Source organism: Podarcis erhardii (assembly GCF_964252035.2).
Source record: "Podarcis erhardii genome assembly, chromosome: 1".
NCBI lineage: Eukaryota > Metazoa > Chordata > Lepidosauria > Squamata > Lacertidae > Podarcis > Podarcis erhardii.
Window position 1 is genome coordinate 68,877,524 of NC_138497.1, and position 27,468 is coordinate 68,904,991.

The 27,468-nt window shown below is 40.6% G+C and overlaps 1 protein-coding gene and 1 long non-coding RNA gene across 2 annotated transcripts in view; both read left to right on the plus strand.

Annotated features, from left to right (window-relative positions):
- Positions 1 to 5,249: 5,249 nt before the first annotated feature.
- On the plus strand, positions 5,250 to 6,999 carry LOC309330979. The gene is made up of 2 exons (XR_014151675.1): positions 5,250 to 5,745; positions 6,276 to 6,999. It is a non-coding gene; the product is annotated as an uncharacterized lncRNA (long non-coding RNA).
- Positions 7,000 to 14,592: 7,593 nt separating this feature from the next.
- The window catches only part of GALNT18 (polypeptide N-acetylgalactosaminyltransferase 18), a 334,135-nt gene continuing 321,259 nt past the window's right edge, over positions 14,593 to 27,468 (plus strand). The window contains exon 1 of the mRNA XM_081840990.1: positions 14,593 to 14,620. Coding sequence (XP_081697116.1) covers positions 14,608 to 14,620 — 13 coding nt within the window. The 5' untranslated portion in view covers positions 14,593 to 14,607. The remainder of the gene's footprint in view (positions 14,621 to 27,468) is intronic.

Here is a 27,468-nt window from a genome sequence, read left to right on the forward strand (position 1 = left end):
ACTTTTATTTAAGATTCCTTGTGGGATATTTTCATTTCCCTATTTAACCCTATTCAGGCATGTATTCAGAGGACAGCCCATTAGCCCAAGCCCCATTGTAATGTCCCCACTGCCCATAAGTTGCGTGGGCTCAACGCTTGTTCTATGAGCGTAGACTCTACCTATGTGATGTGAAACCATGCTGGGTTCCACATCATGAAAGGAGTCTTTTAGCCTTTGCTGCTCCCTGCAGACATGTCCCTGTAATGTGTGGTGAATGGATCTGAAAGATCAGGGTGCAAACATGCGCTCACCCTCCACATGATTAACTTTGGGGTCAGAATGCCACAGAATGCTAGGGCTCTTGGCTGGTGTTTATTGATATCAATACCCCACTTGCTGAGGAACTTCCTTCGCAAAGCAGCTTACAATCGCAAACAATTACAAACTACTACAGGTGCCCCCCCCTGCACTTATGCATGATTGACTCACGCATGACTGTGGCACTGGGAAATAAATAAATAAATAAATAAATAAATAAATAAATAAATTCAAACCTGGCGGGAGACAGCTAGAGAGTCCTCGTGTCTCACAAGGAGCCCAAAAAGGATGTTAGTGAAGGATGAGGAAGCCCCAAAGAGACCTGAGGGGCAGCAGGGCTTTGTTTAGGCCATGGGTAGACAAACTAAGGCCCAGGGGCCGGATTCTGGTCCAATGGCCTTCTAAATCCGGCGTGTGGACGGTCCAGGAATCAGCGTGTCTTTACATGAGTAGAATGTGTCTTTAAAATGCATCTCTGGGTTATTTGTGGAGTATAGGAATTCGTTCATTTTTTCCCCTTCAAAATATAGTCCGGCCCCCCACAAGGTCTGAGGGACAGTGGACTGGCCCCCTGCTGAAAAAGTTTGCTGACCCCTAGTTTAGGCTGCTCAGCCTCCCGCCTAATAGCTGGTATATAGGGTAGCGCAGCAGCAGCAGCTGCCACTTTCCCACACATCCTGCAGCTTCCAGCCGGCCCCAGAGCTTCAACTCCAGATATTTAGGTCTGGATTGGGGAGAGACTGTTAGAGAGAGCTGGAGAGTAGGAAAAATGGGCATTGAGAGGATTTTTAGAGGGTGGTCCCCACTTTCACAATTTTTGCCTATGTGTGCAGGGTCCTGGAACGTAACTCCCGCTTAAGTGAGAGGAGGCCTGTATACACTGACGTGACGACTGTTGAATTGGTTTAGAGAACCCACATGTGCAAAAATACTACAAGCATTAACAGATTTTATTTGTTTTATGAAAGCACGAAGTAGACACATCTTTGGTAAAGGAATTATACTTAGGAACATACAGAAGCAACAAAGTTCTCCCTCTTGTTTTAATAATGAAGGAACATGCGGAAACATCATTGGCAATAGCAACTTCACCAAAATGCCTTCCCCATTCTCTTCAAATTGTGCTGCTTTATTTTTGCCTCATATTTTAACCTCTCCATTATCTTAGGATTTATGTTGCATTTACAAAGGTTATTCTTCTAAGACATTTGCTGCTGATATGAGCATTTAAATTTAGATTGGTTTATATTCTAACAGAGGTGCAGTATCAGAAAATAAGTTCTGTGAAAGCCTACATTATGGTCATGGAAGGTCAAAGAAGGTTAATGAAAACGTCTTTCAGGATATTGGCACAGACGAGGCTCCCTAGAGATAGACCTAGAGTTGGCTTTTTAGTGCAAATAAAAATTTATAAGTGGCAAAAACTTCTATTAAATGTGTCTGATGATTCCGTTATGGAAATAACTTCTCAGAAAATAAATGAAAATAGAAGCATAGGATCCAAGAGCTGCTGTGATTTCTGATGAAGACTAAAATTAGAGGATTTTATGTTAGCCTTTGGACTCACGTTTTTCATTATGCATTGAAAGGAAAATAGGAGTATCTGAAACAGAGGTTTCTTACATCCTCATGCTGCAAATCTAGAACCATACCAAGAAACCTCTTAGCAATAGCCAAATTGTTACTTGATTATGATTTATGTTGTGGAGTGATTATCAGATATGTTCTTGGAGCAGTTTTCCGAGTTTTGAAAAACCCTTTAGATATTACAGTTAGGATAAACATGTGAAGGGACAAGCACACTACCTCTGCTATCTGTCACTGTTCCTGCAACATTTCAACTTATGGGGGGCAAAGGTTTGAAGTGAGGAGGCTTCTAAACTTGTGGAAACACCTTGTATGTTTTAGAACCCTGGAAAACTGGGGTTCTAAAGCAGGCATAGGCAAACTTGGCCCTCCAGATGTTTGGGGGCTACAACTCCCATCATCCCTAGCTAACAGCACCAGTGGTCAGGGAGGATGGGAGTTGTAGTCCCGAAACATCTGGAGGGCTGAGTTTGCCTATGCCTGTTCTAAAGAATGTGGGGAACCTCTATGCGTTCAGAAGGCTCCTCACATAAGACCTTTAACTTCCATAAGTCAAATGGTAATGGTAATGTTGCCAGAGGGAGGCTCAGAGCCAGCGGCATTGCATGACCAATCCCCACCCCAAGACTCTGAAGATCCTCTCAACCCTCTGAGCAACCTCTCTACACATGGTAGGACTCAGCTATATAGCTGCAAATAAAATGTTTTAAGTTTGTTGTAAAGTGCATGATACAAATGTGTTCACTAGATGGAGATGGTGAGCTATGGCAAATTCAATATATATTTTTCAATTTTTTTTTTTATTAAAAAAAGCATATTCACAACATTTTTTATATGTCTCTAGATTCCACACTACATTCGCCTCTGGACTTCAAATCTAAGGATTATTGTGATCCTGCTTTATTAATAAAGATTTGAAATCACTTGGCATAGGAGCAAAATTCTAGGGTCCAAGGTCCCTTACCACCCAATAAAATATGTGAGGGGTCCACCAGGTCTTATTGTTGATTTTTTGGCGCCTATGTTTCTGGAGCTCTTCTATATAGTATATGGTATGTATTGTATGTATGTGTGTACTATATATTATCCATGCTGCCTGTATTACTGTATGTGTATGGCTTACTGAACCTCAGTAGGGCCTTCTGCACCCCTTCACCCCTTCTTCATCTTTCAGAATACTCTTGACTGTTTAGTTATTTGTTTGCCCATCCAATGGATTCTTGTTTGACCTTCCTCACTGCCTCTGAGGTCTGAATTATTTCCATTTTGCCTCTAACAATGGTATTGTAAAGAGTTTAAAACATGCAGGCCATGTATAATGTATGTTTCCCATACCATACAGTAAGCTTTTATATCTGGAATATACTACTCATTAGATAACACAGATGTCTGTTGGAGTGGTTTAAGTATTATTGGCCTTGCTTCTTGGATGCATTTTTTTTCCTCATCACCATACTTGTGCTGTTCTTTCACACACACTCTTAGTAGGACATGCACAGCTATGGAAATATATCATCCATCTTTCTTTCTTAGTAAAACCCCAACATTATGTCACACCATCCAATAGGTTCCTGACCTTTCTAATGTTCCTTTTACCTTTAATGTAATGTGGGATAACCTTTGAAATTATTTTGATTTACAGTGCAATCCTATTTTTGTCTACCCAAAAGTATGTCCCACTGAGTTCAATGACATTTCAATACCTACTTGAATGGTAGCAAACCTCATTGAACTCAATGGGACTTATTTTTTTTATATATGCATAGGATCACACAATTAGTGCTTCAATCTGATATATGTCACAGTGAAGCTATGAGTATCATTCACAAAACAGTGAAGAGCTAGCAAGAATTTGTTTTTTGATGGTGGGGAGGATTATTTGTTTAATTCAACTAGTTCTAAAACTCTCCCCAAGATGTCTCTGGATCTTGAAATGAAGTGCACAAATTTGCTTTTTGAAAACCCTTCAGGGTATTTTGAATATTATTTCTTTTTATAGCAACTCATTATAGCAGGAAAAGTGTTTTGTCCCATTCATTGCTTTAAATATACGAGCAATCTATTGATTTAAATAGGTCCATTCATGTTTTAACATTACTTATGCATTTAAATTGCTTTCTGAATTGAGGTCAAATATGTGCTCCTTCAGTTGGTATACAGCTGTCTTCCCTTCTTCCCCAAAGCTCTCCAGGGATCATAACTGAATGCCAGCATTGATAGGTGACTGTTGTCAATGAAACTGGGAGACAGGGATGTCCTGGCAGCAGTGGCTGAAAGTGCACTGTAAATAGCATTGGAAGCTAGAATGTAAAAGACACAACAAAGTCAGGAGAAAAGCCAAAGACAATGAAGTTAGATAAAACCTCTTGGGGGCAGCTATGGAAGTGGTGGAGCTAGAGGGTTGGCCCCTGCTCTTCTTCATCACAGCGCTGATCATTTTGAATGACAGAAGAGGCTTGCTTGTGTAACAGGGAGACATGTTGTTCATTCTCTGAGATCACAGTGGTTGCTGCAGCCCAAGCCTACAGCCTTCAAAAGCACACATGACAACTACGCTCTGCTTGTACAGTCATGGATAACTCATACTAGAGTGAAAATTAGGATAATTGGCCTCATGAAACCAATTTAAAAAACCACACCACACATACTATTTGTTACCTTTTAAGGGCCAGTTTACCCAACTTTCCTCCAATGTGCTGCCCTCCAGATGTTGTTGGACTACAACTTCCATCAGCTCCTGCCATTTTGGCCAATGGTCAAGGATGATGGGAAAAGTAGAACATTAAGAATTGGAGAACACCACGTTGGCTATCCATGCCCTAGGCAAACCTAACATGTACAGTGGTACCTCCAGTTACGAGCTTAATTCATTCCGGAGGTCCGTTCTCAACCCGAAACCGTTCTTAACCTGAGGCGCGCTTTCGCTAATGGGGCCTGCTGCTGCTGCCGTGCCGCTGGCGTGTGACTTTTGCTCGCATCCCGGGGCAAAGTTTGCTACCAAGAGCACCTACTTCCGAGTTAGCAGAGCTCGTTACCCGAAGTGTTTGTAATGAGGATGGTACATAACCCGAGGTTCCACTGTACATTGGGTTGAACGACCAGAAGAACTTACACACAAATGTTTCCATCAAAACATGACAATAACAGAAACCAATTCTAGGAAGGAAGTTTAGAGTGGGGGGGGGGAATGGCAGGGGCTTTATTTGCATGTCATCTGCCCCATGGATGCAGCTGGCAGCAATTGCTGCAGTCACAATAGCTCCAAAAAAGCAGCACTATCTATGCTGGCCTCAAGTTGCAACAGTATGTTCTTAGATAGTAGGGGTTTTTGTCGCGCGTGTGTGTGTGTGTATTCATTTTAGCCTTCTGTGTAAAAACCTTATCCAGAATGAAATTTTAATTAATTTCCCAGAGATGCTTTCAGAAGCAGAAGAACTGCTTGGTTTAATTAACACTGGTATCTAGGGCAGATGCTTTGTTTTGCTGTAAAAGCCAGAAGCATAATCCCCCCCCCCTTGTTGCGGTTTTCCTCTCTGAAAGTCCTTCTAATTTTCATAACGCTTATGTTTTATTTGTGTGTTGTTCCTTCTCTCCCCACCCCCCCCTTCAAGTTCTTGGATCACAGAGTTCTTCGAAAGTACCGGTATGTAGTACAAATTTTGGTTGTCAGGGCAGGCAGCGCTGTGGCTGACAGGCGTGAATCTCGGCTGGGAGGTTTTGTTCACCGACCCAGAGTGCAAACGCCCACTTGCTGCAAGTGAGGCCGGGGAGGGGGGGGCTCAAGCAAAATCGGGAGGCTCTGGAAGCTGGGCCTTGAAGTGCAATGCAGGCTATATTTCACCCCCACAACTGCATCCAGTATGTTTTGCAGACCTACTCCTTGCATTTCCCAAAGGTTGTGGGTTATGTTGTGGCTATACGGACAGTTATACCTCAATCTAAACCAACTGTACCTCAGTCTAGACTCGAACTCCCATCAGCCCCAAGTAGCTTAGGAATTATGGGAATTACAAAACCAGATTCCCCATCTCCGACCCTCCAATTTAGCACCCCTCGGTTGCAGCCCAAGCCAAACCTTGAATACTGTCTCCAATGAACCTCAGAGGCAGGGACATGCTAAGCCACAGACGAGGAGAGGCAGTTTCTCTGCTCTGCTCCCCATCTCCAGCACTATCTATGCAGCAGGCGAAAAACCAGGCTCTTTGTATTTATACCAGGTCTATTCGATCCTGTGGCTTCTCAATGTGTGTCAATGGCCAAGGGTGATTTTGCAACAGCTGCACTTCTTTCTGTGCCTCAGGAAGGCTCTGAGGCCTAAGGGCAACCAGCCTCTGAAAGCTCACTTGGTTATGTTCTAGGTTAATCATGAAGTTTCTGCTTTCTCCTAGGGTTTCTGACAGCATCAACCAGCATTTCAGCATCTGTGGGGGGATCCCAGCATTTCAGCAGAGGCGGCAACAACAAAATTGATTTAGGCCCGAGGTATCCAATTTGTTCAGCATGGAACAGCACACTGAAATTACTTTCTTCTGCTCAGCAGAGCTAGCAGATAGCAAAGGCAAGTACCTCAAGATCTGAGGAAATAGTTAGAGCTTCAGTCAAGCTTGTCGTAGCATTTTAAAGTACTGGGCAAATAACAAAAACTCATGTATTTTTAATTCAGCACATGGATTTCCCCCCTCAGAGATGAATATGCAACAAAAAAAATTATATGTTCTTGTGTGGGCATGAATTATAATTCCAGGTAGAAATGGGTCATTAAAAATGAAGCACAAGCATGCCAGGTTCGTTTTAAAATGATGAATTGTTTCATCAGTGGCTGCTGCACAGATGTAACTAAATTTGTCCAGTAAAATCTTTGTTGCTGCTGATTACGTGTGACCCAGATAGAACTTGATTTCTTATTCTGCCGACAAACTGAGTTTGTGGTTAGGTGGCGGCGGGAGGAACGACTCTATTTAAACTGAAGAAATTGTATGTGAAATTATTTCACCTGAAATGCAAACATAAAATCCCACGAGTTAGTTTCTTCAATTACTTTTCTGATCAAAGCAGTACTGAACGTCTAATTTTCATGTGAAAATATGCAATAAAAGTAGGTTCTTTGCAGTGGATTGTGTAAATATATGTATATGTTGTAATTAACTGCCCTACGTTCATGATATACCTCTGTGCATGGAATAATATATGAAAATTAATCCATGCAGGGTTACCAATCCTAATTGGTGTAATACGGGATTAGTGGTGGTTTAGCAATGGATATATTTTTGGAAAATATTTGCAACCACCTAGATATTATCGAAATGTAACATTTTGCTTACAGAAAACTCACATTGCTGACCCTTCATAATAATAAAATGGGCTGTTCTTCTTTCTCTCTCTTCTATGATTCTAAACAAAACGAAATGGGTTACATTCAATGGTGACATTGTGCAAATGGAAATAACATTTTATTTTATTTATTATTACATTTATATCCCACCTTTTCCACAAGGAGTGCAAAGTGGTATACAAACTTCTCCCCCTCTCCAGTTTATCCTCACAGCAACCCTGTGAAGTATAGATAGGTAGCTGTGTTGGTCTGCCATAGTCAAAACAAAATTTGACTATTCCTTCCAGTAGTACCTTAGAGACCAACTAAGTTTGTTATTGGTATGAGCTTTCGTGTGCATGCACACTTCTTCAGATACCTGTGAAGTATGTTAGGCTGAAAGATAGTGACTAGCTCAAGGTTTCATGGGGATTTGAACCCTGGTTTCTCAGGTCCTAGTCCAACACTGTAAACACCACAGTGGCTCTCAGTTGTGCAAAGTGGTTCACCTTATTTTCACCCAATCTCTTACTTGCTGTAGCCCTGCACTATATCCTACACTGTTCCAGAGGGTGATATTCAACTAGTTTTGCTCAGAGCGGATCCACTGGAATTAATGAGCATGTCTAAGTGAGGTCCATTAATTTCAGTGGGTCTGCTTAGGTTGAATAGCACCTGGAGAGTATCTGAACCCACAGGGGCAGCTCTTTTGAGGATGTGATGTGTAGGGGAGATTGGCCAAAATCAGGTGCCCCAGTTTGTGTGAGTGGAAGTGCATCATTGGATACAACCCAATGATGATAATTAAGTTTTTAAAATTCTAATATTTAGTATTATTATTTTTAGTATTATTTATTGAATTTGTATGCTGCCCTTCATCCAAGATCACAGGACAGTTCACAACATAAAAATACAAAATGATAACACAAAATACATAATAAAAACAAGAAAAAGAGTGAAAGCAAACCAATAACACCCTCCCACAAACACAATTAAAAGGACATAAGTGTTTTTGCCTGGTACCTAAGGATACATAACAAAGGTGCCAGGTGAGCCTCCCTGAAGGATCGTATTTTTCTGTTAAAGATGGTCCAAAATCTGCCTTCCAAGAACAAGTACGTGACTTTAAAGTACAACTCCGCAGAAAATGAAGGAACTGGAGGCCTCAGGAAATTAACCTCTGAAGATCTGTAATCTTAAAAGCTACTTCTTAAAAAACCTTAAGATCTTTAAATGAGAATCCCTATAATCAAAGCTCTTCAAAGAAGACACCTCAGCAAGTAAAAAGCCACTCATTAATATTTGTTAATGCAGAAGCTTTAGGCTAATTGAATATTAATTTCCCTTTTAATGCACTGGTCCTGGATAGTTTGGAATGAATATGGCATAATTAGGAATAAATGAATGATGCTTTCCTTTGAACATATTGCAGATCATGAGCTAACCCCTCTCCTTCTAGTGGCAAGAGGAGATTCCTTGTATCTCTAGTACTCCCTCAGCCCCCCTATTTCCTGTTCCTCCTCTGGAGGAACTATTCTAATATAAAACATGCTTCCCTGAAGAACAATCCTAATATAAACCATTCTTTCCCAGAGTTTTTTTTCACAGGCATAAGAGTCACTCTGTGAGAACTGGGGATGAGAGAGAGAGCTGTTACTGACATTTTTGATTTATAGTAGTGAGAATCGTGACTGAGGATAGCTGATGAATAAGTTATCCTTGGCTGCTTTTGGTTGCCCATATAAAGACAGGTGGCTGGGGGTGGGCAGTGTAGGTGTGAGCTGAAGTATCGGCCCTAACTACATAGCTGTTTTCACTGCCTGTAAACCACTGGCTGGCAATTTTTCAAGAGGGCTGGGCTATAAATATGGGTGAAGTTTGCTCATTGTGCCGGGGATGGGGAGGGGAGGAAGAGCACCCCCTGCCACATTGCCAAGGCAAAGCAGAGACACCACCTGTCTTTCTAGCACTATGCATGGTCACTTCCTGACTGTCGGTATTTGGCGTGGGCAGGGATGCAAATGCGTACTGGCATTTTGGATTTGTGCAATTAAAGTGACTTAAAGTACTTTGTTGTCTTAGCACAATGGATCCACTAAAAAAACAAAACAAAACATTTTGCAGTTAGGAAAGTGATGAGGAAATGCACAAAAAAGTGTTGGATGAATGAATGAATGAATGATTAATGGGAAGTTGGGGAACCATAGTACAAGCAATGCAGGATGAATTGAGGATGGATGCATATAGTCCTAGAACCTCCCAGCAAACAAACATCTGAATGAATGCTTCATAAAGACCAGACATAGTCCACCCTCTGTGTAAGCGAATCAGGATGAATACTTAATAAACAGGTTGTCTGGAAGGAGTCCCATGCTGTGGGAAATTTTATACTACGAAACAGGATGTGTACACTTGTGAAGAAATCCATGACACTTGTGAAGAAATCCATGAAAAGCAGATTGAGAGTATATGGGTAAAAATTGTCGGAGAGAGAAACAACAGTGTGGGGTTGGGTGTCTGCTATAGACTGCCAAGCCAGACGGAAGACTTGGATGATGCCTTACTAGAGCAGATTACCAAACATTCAGAGAAATGCTGTGGACATAGTGTACAGTATCTTGATTTCAGTCAGGCTTGTGACAAAGTCCCCCATAATGTACTTGCGAGAAAGCTAGTAAAATGTGGGTTGAACGAGGTAACTGTTAGGTGGATTTGTAGGTGGTTGACTGACTGAACCCAAAGTGTACTCATTAATGCTTCCTCGTTATCCTGGAAAAAAGGGACAAGTGGGATGCCGCAGGGTTCTGTTCTGGGCTTGTTGTTGTTCAACATCTTTAGAAATGACTTACCGTACAGGAAGAAATTGAGGGGTTGCTCATCTAATTTGCAGATGACACCAAACTGGGAGAGGTAGCTAATGACGCAGAAGACAGAATCAGAATTCAAAATTCGTTGTAGTTCCCCACACATGTGAGACTTCAGGATTAATTGGTATTCACCAGTTATTTCCCAACACATGCTTCACAGCAAAGTGCAGGAAATGATACTCAGTTGCCTAGGCCATTCTGTGACCCTCCCTTACTGTGTCATGCTGGAATTTGTGCAGCACACCAGAAGATAAGGATGCATATGTTGCTGTTGTTAATTCTGCTGCCTGGTCTTTGATCACAATAAATAAAGATTGATTGATTGATTGATTGATTGATTGATTGATTGCTCCTATAGTAGGCATCTATTTTCCAGCACTGTGCATGGCTCCCAGCCATGGCAGGGAAAAATAAGGAATTTGTCCAATTGCAGAAGCAAGGAACGCTTCCTACTTCCATTGCTGGGTTTGGAGACTTGGTCAAGCAAGGCAGCAGCATCTCACTTCTGTTGCCAAGCTTCTTATGTGGCTGTGAGAACTCATGGGAAAAGGGACATATTTGTGAAGGATCCACCCCCACCTACTTTACACCAGTTCTTCCATGGGAACCATTTCAGGTTTGGGTGAGAAAGTGGGCTAAGAGATTTCAGTTGAGAGAGGGAAAACTCACACCAAGATTTTGTGATGTGCTAGCTGGTTGGAAGAAGCAAATTTCTTTTGTTCTGAATAATCCTTTGGTACAATGTAATTATCGACCAGATGGGAAAACCTGTTAAGGCAAGTTATAATGTGTGAAGGAGCATTGAAGGAAGGTGAGAGAACCCAAAGTCTCCATGGCACTGAGGACAGCAGCTGCGTACATTTCATTTTCAGCACATTACATCCATTTACACAACCAAGCAGCACATGTGACAGAATGCCAGGGTCCTGAATATTACCCCATTGTCCTATTTATGTGCTTTCCAGAGGCATCTAATTAACCTCAGGGAGAAACTGGTTGCTGGACTAGATAGGTGTCTGGAAGGTTGTCTGGAAGGAGTCCCATGCTGTGGGAAATTTGGAAGGAGTGTCTGGAAGGAGTCTGGAAGGAGTCCCCATGCTGTGGGAAAAATCGCAGGGCGATTTTTATGTTCTTATGTTCTCAACTCACTTTGTGCCTGAAAAGTAAAGTAGGCACAGCCAAAAGTTTGGCATGTGTTGAAATGATAACATTACTGTACTAGCTAAGGATTTAGTATCTAGTGAGCAATGCAGCCTATTTTGGTTGCTCATTTCCACCTACTTTGCTTCCTTCCATAAAATTTGAACCTGGGTCAAACTTTGACTGATCAGTCATCATAAAATATTAAGTCCGGATGATGCTTCTTTATCATCCATGCACTGAGCTGGGATAATACATAAATTAGATTATGTAGTGTGATTCCATAACACCCCATATTATAGTGCAATCAATCAAAGAAGCAGAGAGCTGCTTTTTGAAGAACAGAAAGAGCAAAATAGTCGAAACTGTTTCTCCATGATAACTCACCTGTGGTAACATGTCCAGCATGGCTTCAGAAAGAATAAAAGTAAATCCCTATTGTTAAACTCTGAGAGTGCAGTGCCATCCAGAACAGGCGATTGACCTGGGAACCACCCACCTACAAAACCTCTGTCTTTCCAGGATTCAAGTTAAGTTTATTGACCCCCCCATCCAGATCACCACAGCTACAACCTAGGTATTGGTCCAGGGCTTGCTCAGATGCAACAAAAATTTGGGTATAATCAGCATGCTGATGACATCTTGCTCCAAAACTCCTATTGAATGATATCCGTGTCAATACATATTTCTGGATTCCCATCTTTGATTAATGCTTTAACATGAAGGGATGTGATCTGTGAAATATCTTTCCCTGCAATGAAATAAGAATGTTGTGTTCAAACAGAAGCAAGAACTGGTTGCAATGATGGGCATGAAAGTGAAAGAAGCAGTAGCTGAGTAGGAGAACATGCTTTGGAACCACAATATGAGGTTCCAGCAACTGCATGTGTCCGGATGAACAAGTACATACCGTTTGTTGTTGTTTTTTTTACATAAATTCATTTAATTATATGTGCTTTGAGCTCAATGTGGTTGCATGGGCAAGCAATCATCTGAACTGCTTCACGGCACATCCAGATTGGTTTCAAGGTTGCGATGAGGCCAGTAACTTTTTCCACACACCTCATCACAAACGAAATTCTAATCTGGCCATGCAACAGAGCCGTCAGATGACCTCTTAGCTGCGTGGCCAGCTGTAGTTCACATTAAAGTCACCATGGAACCAAGGCCAATTTTAATTTGTTTGAATTCTTGCTTATAATTGCAGAGACAGTTGTGTTGTAATAGGATCACCTACTAAAAGGACGACTTGGTCATAAATCCCAAGCCAATTTAAATAAAGCTGTTAAAGTGTCAAGGGTGCCTTGTATTGGTGTACTTTCCAGTCCCACCATCAGACAAGAGGGAGACACAAATCAGCCTGATCTTAAACAGAGAGCCATACTGTAATATAAAACATGAATTTCTTTGGCATATCACAGGGAGACATAGTATCAATACATCCCACTACTTCTTTGTGCCTGATTATATCTAATACCTCATGTGGAAAATTAACCAGCAATTTAATAGCATGCATTGAAAAAGTCCCTTTCAAAAGAGCAATCTCAGCTATTATAAATCACACCACTACAACTAGCAAACAGTGTGAAGGTGAAGTAAATATCAGTAGCTATGTAGCAGACTTTTATTTTACCACACTGTATGGCCTTGATCCTTAAAAGTAAAAAACAAGGAATAATGAATTATCTTTGGAAAATCAACACACTACGCTGAATAGGTATCTTATCTCTTAATGGATCCTCTACAAGGATTTTGCAAAACCCTTATGCCAGAGACAGGAAAGCTGTGGTCCTCCAGATGCTTTGGACTACAAGTTCCATCATCCCTGACCATTGGCCATGCTTGTAGGGGTTTATGGGAGCTTGAGTCCAACAGCATCTGGAGGGTCATAAGTTCCCCATCCCTCCTTATGTGATAGGATCCATATAAGAGGTGTGTGAGTGTGTGTGCGCGCGCTCAGATCTTGTACTTGAATTAGTCTTATTTCAGATCCTAGGCCCTAAATAAAAATTCAGCTGGAAACAATTTAGAACAGTTCTGCTTTAATAAGGGATCTGTCCAAAGATGTGTAAACCTCCGGGCAACTACAACTCATCTAGACATGAAGAATTTACTCTATGAAGAATTATTGTTTTAGTTGATTTTGTATCAGCCTGAATTGCAGCATCTAGCCTCATGAGAACGAAGGAACAGGAGTTAGAGGAAACTTTACACCTCTGCTTGATGTGCTAAGATCTCTAAGGCTGAAGGGGGGCAGGGGAACCTAAAGATCCCTGGTCAGGAGGGCTGACATGGGTGGAGTAGCCCTGGTTTTGTGGAGCCCATGGAAGTACATGTAGACAATGGTGTCTGGTGCTTATTGGCACTAGTCGGGCAAAGGGCAGAGATACCAGCAGAGTCAACCAATTCTAGCTGTGAGTTCATCCTCCCTGCTGAGTTCTACAAGGGCAACACTGAGAGGAGAGGAAGCTCCTGCAGTGTCACCTCTTGGACTGGTTTTATGTAGAAAAGCAGGCAAGTGGGGGCTGGGTGAGAGCAGAGTGAGATTGCATGGGCAGGGTCTCATTTGCCCAAATGGATCAGCCTCCATTGCATTCAGAAATATCCTTTGGAGCTTTTCAGAAATGGGGCACAATTGTATACTTCCAAAGACTGTTTTGTTTCTCTTTACTTTCATGATACAGTACAGTGGTACCTCAGGTTAAGAACTTAATTCGTTCCGGAGGTCCGTTCTTAACCTGAAACTGTTCTTAACCTGAAGTACCACTTTAGCTAATGGGGCCTCCCGCCGCCGCACAATTTCTGTTCTCATCCTGAAGCAAAGTTCTTAACCCGAGGTACTATTTCTGGGTTAGCGGAGTCTGTAACCTGAAACGTATGTAACCTGAAGCGTCTGTAACCCGAGGTACCACTGTACAAGCTACCATTCTTTTGTGACTGGTTTCATCAGTTTTTTATATTATGCCTTTTGTTTTTGTAATGCATTAACTGCTTTTAACTGAAGAAAAATGGTATATGCACTTGTTTTAAATAACTGCAGGCAATAATACAGCCCCTCACAATGAGCATGGTTTCAAACGGCACTACACCAAAATATGTTATCTCTGATTTCCATTAAACCTACTTCTTATGGGTTTATATTTTTTGACATGCATGGCCTTTTGCTTTCTACACTAGACAACATTAGCAAGACTTCCCCCCACCACATTTTTTAAAAGGAGCAATCACATATTAAAGTACCTCTTGCAACCTATAGTTTAGATAGAAGATTGTTACTGCATTATGAGATAACAAATGACTGTTTCTATTATAATGAGTAAGCTCACTTGTTCTTTCAATACACCTTGAGAGGATCCATCTCTTCATCACAGCTGCCCATGGGCTTGCCCTCTGTTCACCTGAATGCTGGTCCTGAGTAAGTGCCCTGTAAGTTAAATTCTTGTTCCATTTATTGCTCTGTAATACCACCTCTAGGTCTAGTACTTTTTTCTGAAAGTAATTTTGTTTGAAAAATAGTATTTTAATATATGCAGAAGCTAGGAAGATGGTGTATAGTGATAACATTTTATATACACTCTCTTTCCCAAGCAGAGCTGCACTTTAATTGTATATTATCTGCCACGTTATCCTATGCATAGGAGGGGCTGAACACAGGCTGTCCAAGATTGATTTTATTCAGATGGGTTCCTTTATGCCTCTTCTTTAATTTCGGGGCGGTGGGTGCGGGGACAGAAAGACTGTAAGCCTTTTCAGTCTAAAATATTTAAAATATCATAAATAATTTCTCTGGGATGCATGCATGTTTGCATTACAACTTAAACGTTTGAGTTATGAATGTTGACTCTGAGATGTAGCTGGTATGATAATGAAGCACAGTACAGTTTAGCTAGAAATAATTTGCAGTCTGAGCCTGTTTTCTATTAAATAATGATCTCTCAGGCTGATGTCAGAAAGGGGGCATATCATTCAATTGGGAAGCAGGAGAAGCTCAAGGTACGTAAACTAGCATAAGTGTTAAATAATGGATCTGTGCTAAGTCATCTCTTGTAGACAGTTATTTCAAATCAAGAGTTGCCAGTGTAGTTCTGGTGAGTGTGTGTGTGCTCACAGGGTCGCCACCACCAACTGAAACCAGGCTTGAAAAAGCATTCAGTTGTAGCCAATAGAATACGTTGCAGTGTGTGCTGAGATAAGGGTTGCGTGTGATGCCCACAACAGTTTCTCTCATTTGCAAATGTGCCCTTGGGTGACCTCTGATTTAAACAGATGCTGGCATTTCTGAAAATCCAAATTTATATTCACCCCTTCCTTATTATATGAGGTGAAACATTTATTTATTGTTTCATTTACATCCCACCTTTTACTCCAAGGAGCTCAAGTTGGCATACAAGGTTCTCCCCCTTACACAATTAAACCCCACAATAACCCTGTGAGGTATGTTAGGCTGAAAGGCAGTGATGGGACGAAGGTGACCCAGTGAGCTTTGTGGCTTAGCAGGGATTCGAATCCTGGTCTCCCAGGTCCTGGCCTGACACACTTAACTGCTACACCACAATTAAGCTATCCATGAAGCTATCACTGAACACATGGCATCCCCATGTTGAGTTCTTCCACTCATAGTGCAGCATGAGGTTTTCATTTCTTGCCCCACATAATCCCTCCTTCCACTTACTGTTGACACTGGAGAACTAGCCAGAGGGATGATGTTTTGATGATGGCCCATACACAATACATAGTTCCACCTTCAATTTTATTTTTGTGCAAAAATAGCATCTCCTCATCTCTCCCTTATTTAAATAGATTGATTTTGTTTTTATTGCAAAGTCCAATCATTCATAATAAATTGGTTTGCATTATAAAGCCCATTAAGATGCCTAGTCATCAACAAAAGTATCTCTCTCTGCCCAAAGAAATTGTAAACATGTTTGGTGATGGTGGGGGCTACTGATATAGTGTTTCTTAATCTCAAAGAAGCACCATAAAAATGAATTTGAACAGCAAAACAAGAATTGACCAAAAATCATAGGGCAATGTATATGCTAATCTGAAAACGACAAGGGTATTTGAAGGCATGGCAGCTCAATTTCATTTTTTTTTTTTAAATAATTTTTATTGATTTTACAACATAAACAAAAAACAAATAAACATAACACGACTTCCCCAAACCTCCCCTTCCCTGCATCCATATTTTAAAATTTTTAGCAATTCTTCATCCCATTTTTATATTTAATTCTCTTTAAAAAAAAAATTCTATTTTATAAATTTCAATTTATAGCTGTAATTCTTTGTATCCAATCCCTTGACATCTTAACATTCCGAAATTTTACAACAATTTTTAAGATAGATTTTAAATTTTTTCCAGTCCTCCTCCACTGTCTCTTTCCTCTGGTCACGAATTCTGCCGGTCATCTCTGCCAGTCCCATAAATTCAGTCACCTTGGTCTGCCATTCTTCCAGAGTAGGTAATTCTTTAGTCTTCCAATACTTCGCCAAAAGGATTCTTGCTGCTGTTGTTGCATACATAAAAAAGGTCCTATCTTTCTTTGGTACCAATTGGCCGACCATGCCCAGGAGAAAAGCCTCCGGTTTCTTTACAAATGTCCACTTAAGGATTTTCTTAATTTCATTATAGATCATTTCCCAGTAGGCCTTAATCTTTGGGCAGGTCCACCAAAGGTGATAAAAAGTTCCTTCACATTCATTGCACTTCCAACAATTGTTATTGGGCAAATGATATATCTTTGCAAGCTTGACTGGAGTCATGTACCACCTATAGATCATTTTCATTATGTTCTCTTTCAGGGCACTGCATGCCGTAAATTTAATACCTGTGGTCCATAACTGCTCCCAGTCAGCAAACATAATATCATGACCAATATCCTGTGCCCACTTAATCATAGCTGATTTAACCGTTTCATCCTGTGTATTCCATTTTAGCAGCAGATTATACATTCTAGACAAATTCTTAGTATTGGGTTCTAGCAATTCTGTTTCTAACTTTGACCTCTCCTTCTGAAATCCTAGTTTTCTGTCCTGCTTAAAAGTTTCATTGATCTGGAAATAATGTAACCAATCTCGGACTTTAGGTTTCAATTTCTCAAAACTCTGTAGTTTCAACTTTTCACCATCATATTCTATAATTTCACTATATTTTGGCCAATCTGTATCCATGTTCAGTCTTTTTACCGCCTTGGCTTCCATTGGTGACAACCACCTGGGGGTTTTACTTTCAAGCAAATCTTTATATCGATTCCATACATTATACAATGCTTTCCTAACAATATGGTTTTTAAAATTTCTATGTACCTTTACCTTGTCATACCATAAATATGCATGCCAACCAAAACTATTATCATAACCTTCCAGGTCCAGAATGTCTGTATTCTCAAGAAGTAGCCATGGTTTCAGCCAGCAAAAAGCTGCTGCTTCATAATAAAGTTTTAAGTCCGGCAGGGCAAAGCCCCCTCTATCCTTTGCATCAGTCAAAATCTTAAATTTTATTCTGGGTTTTTTGCCCTGCCAGACAAATTTAGATATGTCTTTCTGCCACTTCTTGAAACAGTCCATCTTATCTAGAATTTGCAATGTCTGGAACAGAAACAACAATCTCGGCAATACATTCATCTTGATAACAGCAATTCGGCCTAACAAGGAAAGTCTCAATCTTGACCATATATCGAAATCTTTCTTCACTTCGGCCCAGCATTTCTCATAATTGTCTTTAAATAGGTTCACATTCTTAGATGTTAAATTCACCCCCAGATATTTTACCTTTTTAGTAATTTCCAAACCAGTTTCTCTTTGAAAACTATCTTTTTCCCCCACCGTAAGATTTTTTTCCAACACCTTTGTCTTATGTTTATTTAATTTAAAACCTGCTACCTGACCAAATATTTCAATAAGTTCCAGAACTCTTTTTGTACTGGTTTCTGGCTGTTGTAATGTCAAGACTAGATCATCTGCAAATGCTCTTAACTTATAATGTTTAGTTCCGACCTGTATACCTTTAACCAGCTGGTCTCTTCTAATCATATTTAGGAAAACCTCCAGTACCGATATAAACAATAGAGGGGAAATTGGGCATCCCTGTCGTGTCCCTTTCTCTATTGGAATTTCGTCCATAACCATACCATTTACAATTAGTTTGGCCTTTTGCTCAGAGTAAATTGCACTTATACCATTTTCAAAGTTTTTGCCTACCCCCATCCCTTGGAGATTCCTCTTCATAAAGCTCCAACAAATGTTGTCAAAGGCTTTCTCTGCATCCACAAAAATCAAAACAGCTTTTCTATTTATGTCAGTTTCCAGAAGTTCTAAAATGTCTATAATATTCCTCACATTGTCTGACAATTGCCTGCCTGGTAGAAAGCCAGTTTGGTCCCTGTGAATCTCCTCTAACAAAACTTTTTTGAATCTTTTTGCTAAAATGTCTGCAAAAATTTTATAATCCACATTCAAGAGTGATATAGGGCGGTAATTCTTAACTTGATGTTTCTCAGTTTCTGTCTTCGGTATAAGTGAGATGAATGCTTCCTTCCACGATTCGGGAGCCTTTTTCCCTTCCAAAATTTGATTGCAAACTTCTTTCAATGGTTGTATTAACCAATCCTTCAGTACTTTATAGTATCTCGCGGTTAGTCCATCTGGTCCTGGTGATTTTCCCAGCTGCATATCCTGAATGGCGCTCTCTATTTCTTGATCTGTAATTTTCTCATTCAAACTCCTTCTATTATTTTCAGAGATTTTTGGTAAGCCGTATTTTCCAATAAATTCTTCTATCTCCTGTTCGTTTTTTGGCCCTTGTTTGTATAATTTCTTGAAGAAACTTTGAAAACAATTACTTATCTCATTTGGTTTATTAATAGACTTCCCATCTACTTCGAGTGATGTCACTGTATTCAATTTTTGCCTCTTTTTCAATTGCCAAGACAGTAGCTTCCCACATTTATCTGCGGACTCAAAAGTCTTTTGTCTCATTTGTTTAATTTTCCATTCTATTTCCCGATTCATCAATTCCATATATTGTGTTTGATAGAATTTTATTTCTCTTAATATCTCTTGAGATTTAGGCTTAGATCTCAATTTCTTCTCCCCTTCTTTTATTAGATTCCAAATTTTCTCTTTCTTCTCATTCTGTTTTTTCCTCTTTATTGAATTCTGTTGTATTAGGAAGCCACGCATCACGGCTTTACTTGCATCCCAAATAACTCTTTTTTCAGTGTCTGATCTCAGGTTAATCTCGAAGTAGTCTTTAAGTGTCTTTTGGGCCTTTTTACAAATTTCTTCATCTCCAAAAAGAGTGTCATTCATTCTCCATCTAAAGGTTCCAGCTGTTGTCAGTTTCATTTCCATCTTGACAGCATTGTGGTCAGAACAGGTCTTTGGGCAGATTTCTATTTTTTTAACTTTTGATGCCAGATTACTAGAAGTCCATATTTGATCAATTCTAGTCCATGTCATTTTTGCTTCAGAGAAGAAGGTCCCCTCCCTTTCCAGAGGGTTCCTAGTTCTCCAAATGTCAATCAGGTCCATAGTGTCAGTCAGTTCGAAGAATGTCTTTGGTAGTCTTCCATCATTAGATATTGTTTGTCTTTGGGCCTTGTCCATGTTTGTGGAGACGACTCCATTCATATCACCCATCATTATAATTTTAAAATCCAAAAAGTCCATTAAAGTCTCATGCAACTTCTTGAAGAATTCAGCCTTCCCCTCATTTGGTGCATAAACTCCAACAATCAAAATCTTTTCTCCATGAATTTGAATTTCCACTGCCAGGTATCTTCCTTGGTCATCCTTAAAGATCAGTTTTGGTTCAAATTTTTCCTTGACATAGATCACAACTCCTCTTTTCTTAACTCTATCTGATGAAATAAATTCTTGTCCTAATCTCTTATTTGTTAAGAGTTTTCTATGTATCCTGGCAATGTGAGTTTCTTGTAGACAGATTACATCTAGATGTTCCTTCTTTAATAGATGGAATACTTGACCCCTTTTTCGAGGGTGGTTCAAACCATTACAATTCCAGCTGAAGAGTTGCAGAGACATTTTTGTTACTGGGTAGCTCTTCCACCGACTGCACCAAGTTGTTGTTCCTCCCGGGTCGGTGCTCGGTTCAGTCCAAATGATAGATTTGAAATGTCCGGTACTTCCCCCTCACTAACAGTTCCTTTCTGAAGATCCTCTTGATTTCTTTCCAAAAAGAGTTCTTTATCCTGGTTTGTTTTTATTTTAATTTTCTTCCCTTTAAAGTTAAAGGACAGCCCTTGTGGAAATTCCCACCTGAATGGGATATTATTCTGTTTAAGTAGATCAACTAATTCTTTAAATTGAGATCTAACCTCCAAAAAGTATTTAGGAATATCCTTGAAAATCTGGATCTGAGAATTTTTAATGACCAAGGCCTTCTGGAAATGTAGGTTCAGTATTTTGTCTCTTTGTTCCTTTGATCCCAAGGTAATTAAACAGTCTCTTGGCTTCTTCCCTTGCTTCCTGCCAATCCGAAAGGCTGAGGTTATCACAAATTCATCTTCTTCTCCATCTAACTCATCATTCCAAAAGTCTTGAAATTTATCTGTGAGGAATTCCCCAAGCTTGTCCTCTTCCTCTTCTGGAACCAGTCTTAATTTCAGGTTCTTGCTTTTCCTTTCCAGTTCTAGTAGGGCTAATGCTGTATCATGTTCATGTACTTTTTTTGCAATAGGCGCAAACTTTCCTTTGGTTTCTTCGGCAGTAGACCTAGCACTCTCTGCTATTCTCCTTGTTTCCGTAGACTCTTGAACCAAACGGTTTATAGAATCTGTATTAGATGAGATTGTTGTTGTGTTCAGGTCTAGTCTTGTTGTCAGCTCCGTCAGTTTCTTAGAGTTCTCTGTAGACTGTTTAGTAAGTTCTGCAGATTGCTTGGTGAGTACTTCTAATGACTGATTTATTTTGAGCAGAGCCTGTGTCATTGACTCCATTGATGCTGCTGTTATTTTTTCTTGTGCAGCTGCTGCTCCTGATAAAGAGCCTCTTTTTTGAGCTTGTTTTTGAGCCTGCTTTGTTTTACTTCTTGTTGAAATCTCTTCTGGCGGGTTGCTCATAACTCAAGGTCATTCACACAGGAAAGTTGCAAGTGGAAAATCCCGCTGGATACACCGTAATACAACTAAAGCCCTCTAGAGGAGGAAATTGTAACCATCCAAAGGCACCCACAACAAAGAAACAGAAAGTCCAAAGGCAAAAGTCCCACTAAGAGTCTTTAATTTGTAGCACTTTACTGTTAAAATTGTAATCCACCAAAGTCCCGTTAATATGTTTCAAATAAGTCTTATTTTGTAGCCACTGTCTTTTGACAGCTCACTTGACAGTTCCTTTTTCAGGCGATCGCTGCTCCGGCAGCCTGACCAGAAGTGTCAGCAGCAGAGGTTTTTTATTCCTTATCCCTTTCTTTTGCAGGTTAAATTAATTCTGTTTCCTCCCCCCCTTCTCCTGCACTACAGGGGGGAGATCCTTTCGATGTCTGGTTTAATAAGAGTTAAAAGGAAAGTCCGTTTAAACACAGCTCAGTCTTTCATTGCTCCGTTAATCATGCAGATCCGGGAGGCTGACTTCCTTAATTTTTGCCTTCCCGTTTTCAGCCAAATCTTCTAGATTTTTAAGTCCCGTTTTAATTTTGCGTTCTTACTCACGGGTATTGTTGTTGCCAATCTTTAGTTTCAGAAAGGAATCGGCGCTCTCCGTTAATGGCGACGCGGCTTCACTCCGTAAGCTGGGTAGCGATCCTCAGCACCGCGCTCACCCCGATGCCGCTCCGGAGCCTTTAAAAAGGCTCTTTCACGATGCCGGGGGGGCGCAAAGGTGCCCACCGAATCTCCTTGCTCACAGGCTTCAGCGCCTGTGATTTTAGGGGTCCCCCGCTTGCCGTAGCGGGTAAGACCCGAACTTACGGAGCAGTCCTGCCTCGGAGCTCGAGGCTAGGACCGCCATCAAACGCTGGCGCCGACCGGAAGTCGGCAGCTCAATTTCAACACTAGCTTTTACTTCAGTTTGTTAGAAATAAAGAGCAAGGTGAGAAGAGCTATGGGATGCACATGAACCAGAACAAAGGGTGTAAGCCAGACCACTGCATGTGTGGTCAGGGAATGAGACCATTACTAACCCACTTCTCTCTAGCCATGCTGCTGCACCAATGCTGTAGTGAGCATCCCCCCTCATGGAGAAGGAATTCATGCCATACATTGTTCCTAAATGCTGTCATAGGCTTATATGTGTTAAATACCTGGGCTCCGGGTAAACATTAGAATTTAATCAGCATTTGTGTGTTAAAATGGGATGTCAGACCTGCGTGCCTTAAGATGTGTGTTAAATGCTTTACTCCTCTGATGAGCATGTGCGGAAGACTACATTAGGCAGACTTCTTAAATTGTGTGCTTCTTAATCCAAGGAAATCAACATGAGTTGAAAGGTAATGGAATCAGTCTAATTTCCTTGGAGGTGATGGCCTGGGGATAATGAGTCATTAGCACATCCAAAGGGTGGGGCCTCCCCCCCTTTGAAAATCAGAGGCAATGAAAGCTTAGTGTAGTGCAAGCTGACAGGACAAAGCAGGGGGGGTCAGAGAGACATGGCTTTTTGCTGTTGGGCTGCAAGGCAGCAGTCCGGAGACAAACAAAAAACGATTGGAAAGGGATGCTGCAGGTACCCGTGGAATCTCGCATCACTTGGAGATTAGTGTGGCATGTCACAATGCACTTAGCCAGGAACATCTAGCAACTCTTTCTTCCCACAGCAAAAGAGCTGTTTTGGGAAGGGAGAGTTAGGGAAGGAGCTAAACCTATAGGGTAGTTAGTATGCAGCATTTTCAAGTAGCTTCCAGGGCCCCTAACAGGCTCCATCACTAACACCTCTCCTGTGTTCATTTGGGGATCCAGTCAAGGCTAGTGCATACCATGCCAAGTCCTAGCCAATGCACCAACACTAATTGGGTCTTTCAGCCAGTTTGAATAAGTTCATCAGCTACCCAGTGGAACAAGGAAAAAACATAACCAGTGATAACCACAGACTCATGGTTGTAATTGTAATGGATCAGCATTATATTTAATTGAATATAATGCTGAATGGCATTATGGTGTTTGATGAAGGTAAAGCAATGTAAAGAAAGGCAATATAAGTTACATAAACTAATTCACAGGGATGTGGGTGGCGCTGTGGGTTAAACCACTGAGCCTCTTGGGCTTGCCAATCGAAAGGTCGGTGGTTCGAATCCACGTGACAGGGTGAGCTCCTGTTGTTTGGTCCAACTTCTGCCAACCTAGCAGTTCGAAAGCACACAGTACAAGTAGATAAATAGGTACTGCTCTGGCGGGAAGGTAAATGGCGTTTCTGTGCACTGCTCTGGTTCCGCCAGAAGCAGCTTAGTCATGCTGGCCACATGACCTGGAAAAACTGTCTGCGGAAGTGGACAAATGCTGGCTCCGGTAGATGTATTGGTTTAATAATGGCATGAATGAATACTTGCATTGGCAAAGTAATCAATCAGAATAAGTAACACTGTTCCTTCATGCGTTAGCTTTTGCTCAGGTTCTTTTAGGAGAATCACAGGTGTGCCTGAGATATGCTCTTAGGTCTCTTAGATGGCTATTAGTAGATTGAAATTATAAATTAGGCATTTGTCAAATTGTGACATTCTTATGAATAAATCTGTTGCTGAGAAACAAGGCATTACTTTGCCAAAGGAAAAAAGAGGATTGTAGATGCATCAACTGTTCCTGTTATATTTGTGGAGTAGGCTTAAAGCAATTACAGGTGCTTTGATCATCCACCCAAAAATATGTGATAATAGAATTCTATAATTAATCTTCTTTTTATGAAGCAGTTGATAACTCCCACTGCAATCTAAAATTGTTGGAAAATTGATTCATACAACTCTCTTCATCAGTGACCTACAGCATGATAATTTTTCATGTAGGAGAATTTACATCTTTACCATCACAATGACATTTTAAACCAACTGCAGCTTAGAACAAGTTGCTATAAATCAGGATTTATCACAAATTTAGTGATATTTTCTTAACTATGGTGAAGTTTCCAGGGTATCACTGGGCCTTTATGATCAAGAATCCTCTGGTGTAATTATATATCTGTGTTACTGGTGCTCAATCATTATTTTTATTAACTGTCAAAAAACACCATTTGTTAAGAAACAAAGTTGCTATGGGCATTTATTTACCAATATGTAACTACCAAAAGGGACAGAATTAAAATGAAACCAATGAATGCACCTTATAGGTACTGTTTTGTGCACTGAGTTGGAGAGTTAACTTGGCAGCTGTTAATATTATATAATATAATCACTATATCTGAACCAGCAGCCAGCAAAGGTCACATGAGTGTCACAGCAGATCCTGCTGGTGGTCTGTTCAGGCAGCATTAAATGTTTGCCTCTTCAGCTACAAATATGCACATTTTGCTTTGGAGTGTTTTGCCACAAAGCATTTGGGTCAACATGGTGAGAATGGCCTATGTGTCTGACTTTCCCCATATGCCTTGTGTGACCCACTGAATAGGATCTTTTCCAGTGTGCTGTTGACCACTCAAAGCTTGGGATTTTTTTTTAAAAAAATAAGTAATACAAACATTGGGCATTTCTGAACTCCTGTAATAAGTCAGGCTCATCCAGCCAAATGGTAGCTGATTTCTAAAGTCTCTAGGAATGTTTTGGATAACTGAGATCCTCTTAATTGGTTATGTTAGGGATTGAGTTTGGGACCTTCTGTGTGCAAATTGTGTGTTCTACCAAAGATCAAAGGTTCATTTCCATGGAAATGATGTGGTACACTTCAGAATTCAGACTATGGCTCAACTTATCTCCACCTGAAGCATCAACATGCCTTGGACACACCATGTGTCCCTGCATGGTGACATATGTTCCCTGAATGTCAGTCACCAAAGCCCCCACCCTCATTCTTTGATGTAAGGGGAACTAAAATGAAAAAGTTTAGGAACAGAAATATTTGACTTGGGTTTGTACCAAGTTCAGGGAAACAGCATCCTATAACCAAGGCCATGTCAAAAATCTTTTTGGATTGTATCCAGCTCTGCCTGTGAGCATTTGTTACAGAAAGGTGATGCTCTTGACGGTTTTCTTTCTGCTTTCTTGACTGCTTTCTTTCCTACAGCTCCTCCACATATTCAATATTCATTTAGATTTGCTTGTGCAAAGGTTGTGCAATGGTTAGAATATGCCCAGTCTTTATTGAGCATTCATCCTAATTTGCTTACAGTGTGGTAAAGAGGCAATGAGCATCCTTCAGCATTTACCCTGATTTGATTGTGGGATGTTTGCATATCTTCCCTTTAAACATTTGTTCATCTAACACTTTTAAATGTATTTCTCTGTCACTTTCCAAACAGCAGAAGTCCTTCTCTTAAAGTGGATTTGTTCTGCTAGGGCAAAAAGACCTTCAATTCATTTGTGCAAACTTAAAATTCTGGTTCATGCTGAAACCCACTCACAAAAGTATATAAACAACGATGTTTAGCAACTTTTCTAACTGATAATTTATTACTTACATTATTTCATAGTTGTGCATTTCAATTCTATGCTTGTTCGCTCAGAAGCATTTGTTGCTTTAAAATATTAATATGGTACCTTTAAGAATAAAACTCTTCTCTGGCAGCTTCCATAAAAGCACTGCAATATAGTACAACGCAATCACTAATCAGAAATATTAATAAGCCAGCAAATAATAAAACTGACAAACATCCAGCTCAGAATTAAAGCACCAATATGACCCAAAGCAAGAATAGCGGGGAGGAGGGGTGGAATCCAGGAAAAAAGTCAGTGAGAACAGATGGGAGTTCAGATCTTTCCTAAAGGCTTTAAAATATTGTGGTTTGACAGAGCCAAGTTGCTAAAAAATTCCAGAGCTGTGGGACTAAGTAAGTAGCACCACTATGCTTGTGTGGGTACCCATACTGCAATCATACAAAATTAAGTGTGCATGGGACTATAATCTTAAACTGAGAAGTGGGAAGATTACTTGCATACTGTTAAGCAGGGATGGGTAGCCTCAGGCCCAGGGGCCAAACCCAGCTCTCCATGCCTCTCTTTCTGGCTCTCAAAACTCTCCCTACGTCACACACCCTCATCTGCCTTGTCTTGCACCTGCCTTGAGTGCTTTTGCCTGGCAGGAATGCGTCCTTAAACTCTGATACTGCTTCTTGCTTGCCTGTATGGAGGATGGAGAGGGAAGTGTAGATGTGTTGAAACCAGCCTATTGCACAAAGGTAAACATCACATTTGTCGCTCTGGCACTTTTGTCTCTGTCCCTGCCCATCGCTGATTTTTGGCTCCCAAAAGCTTGCCCAGAAGAGCATGTGGCCCTTTGAGTGAAAAAGGGTTCTCTGGCCCTGGTTTTATGAACAACTTGGTTAGGAAGAAAGCTCTGGCTCCATTTGGTACAAAGATAAGGCATAGACAGTATACCTATTATTTTCAATTACAGAACTTATCAGCGCTATTTATAATACACAGTTGTCCTACTGACCCTGGGCACTGGCAGCTCATCAAGTCAACAGCAGACTTTATTATCATCAGCTGTCACCTCTTGAGCTCTTCTCAATGTATGTTATGTTCTTCTGTATCAGTTATCATTTCTCTTCCGATGTTCCCCACATTTGGCAATGACAAATGAGTCTGGCCTTTCACATTTTACCACCTCGGAACCTGATCTGCTGCCCATCATCTTTTCCTCTGTCGGTTCACTTAAACAACCGTGAACAGAGAAAAATACTGATCCTTTCTGGTATAGTTCTTAGTAAGTGTCACTTACAACATGAAGGACAACGACTCATTGAATTATTTCAAGATTGGCTAGAGAGGCTTGGGAAATGGAGGTCAGTTTCTGCATCTCTTGTGGGTGTAGACATGAAGGCTGACTAAATATGAAGGGGCTGTTTTTCTCCATTCATCCCTTAGAGCAGGGATTGGCAAATTTCAGGCTTGCATGATCTACTTTGTTTTTTACCAGAATCCCCAAAACTCTTACCACTCTTAACAAACTGCAGTTCCCAGGATGCTTTGCGGGAAGCCATAACTGTTTAAAGTGGTATGGTAGTATAATGGGTAGTATAATGGGTAGAATTTGAAATGTGGGAGCTTATTTTATTTATTTCACTTAATAGTATTTATATACCACTTAGTCATCAAATCCTCTAAGTAGTTTACATAAATTGTAGGATATATATGAAAGTGCTGATAAGAGAAAATGTTAAAAGCAA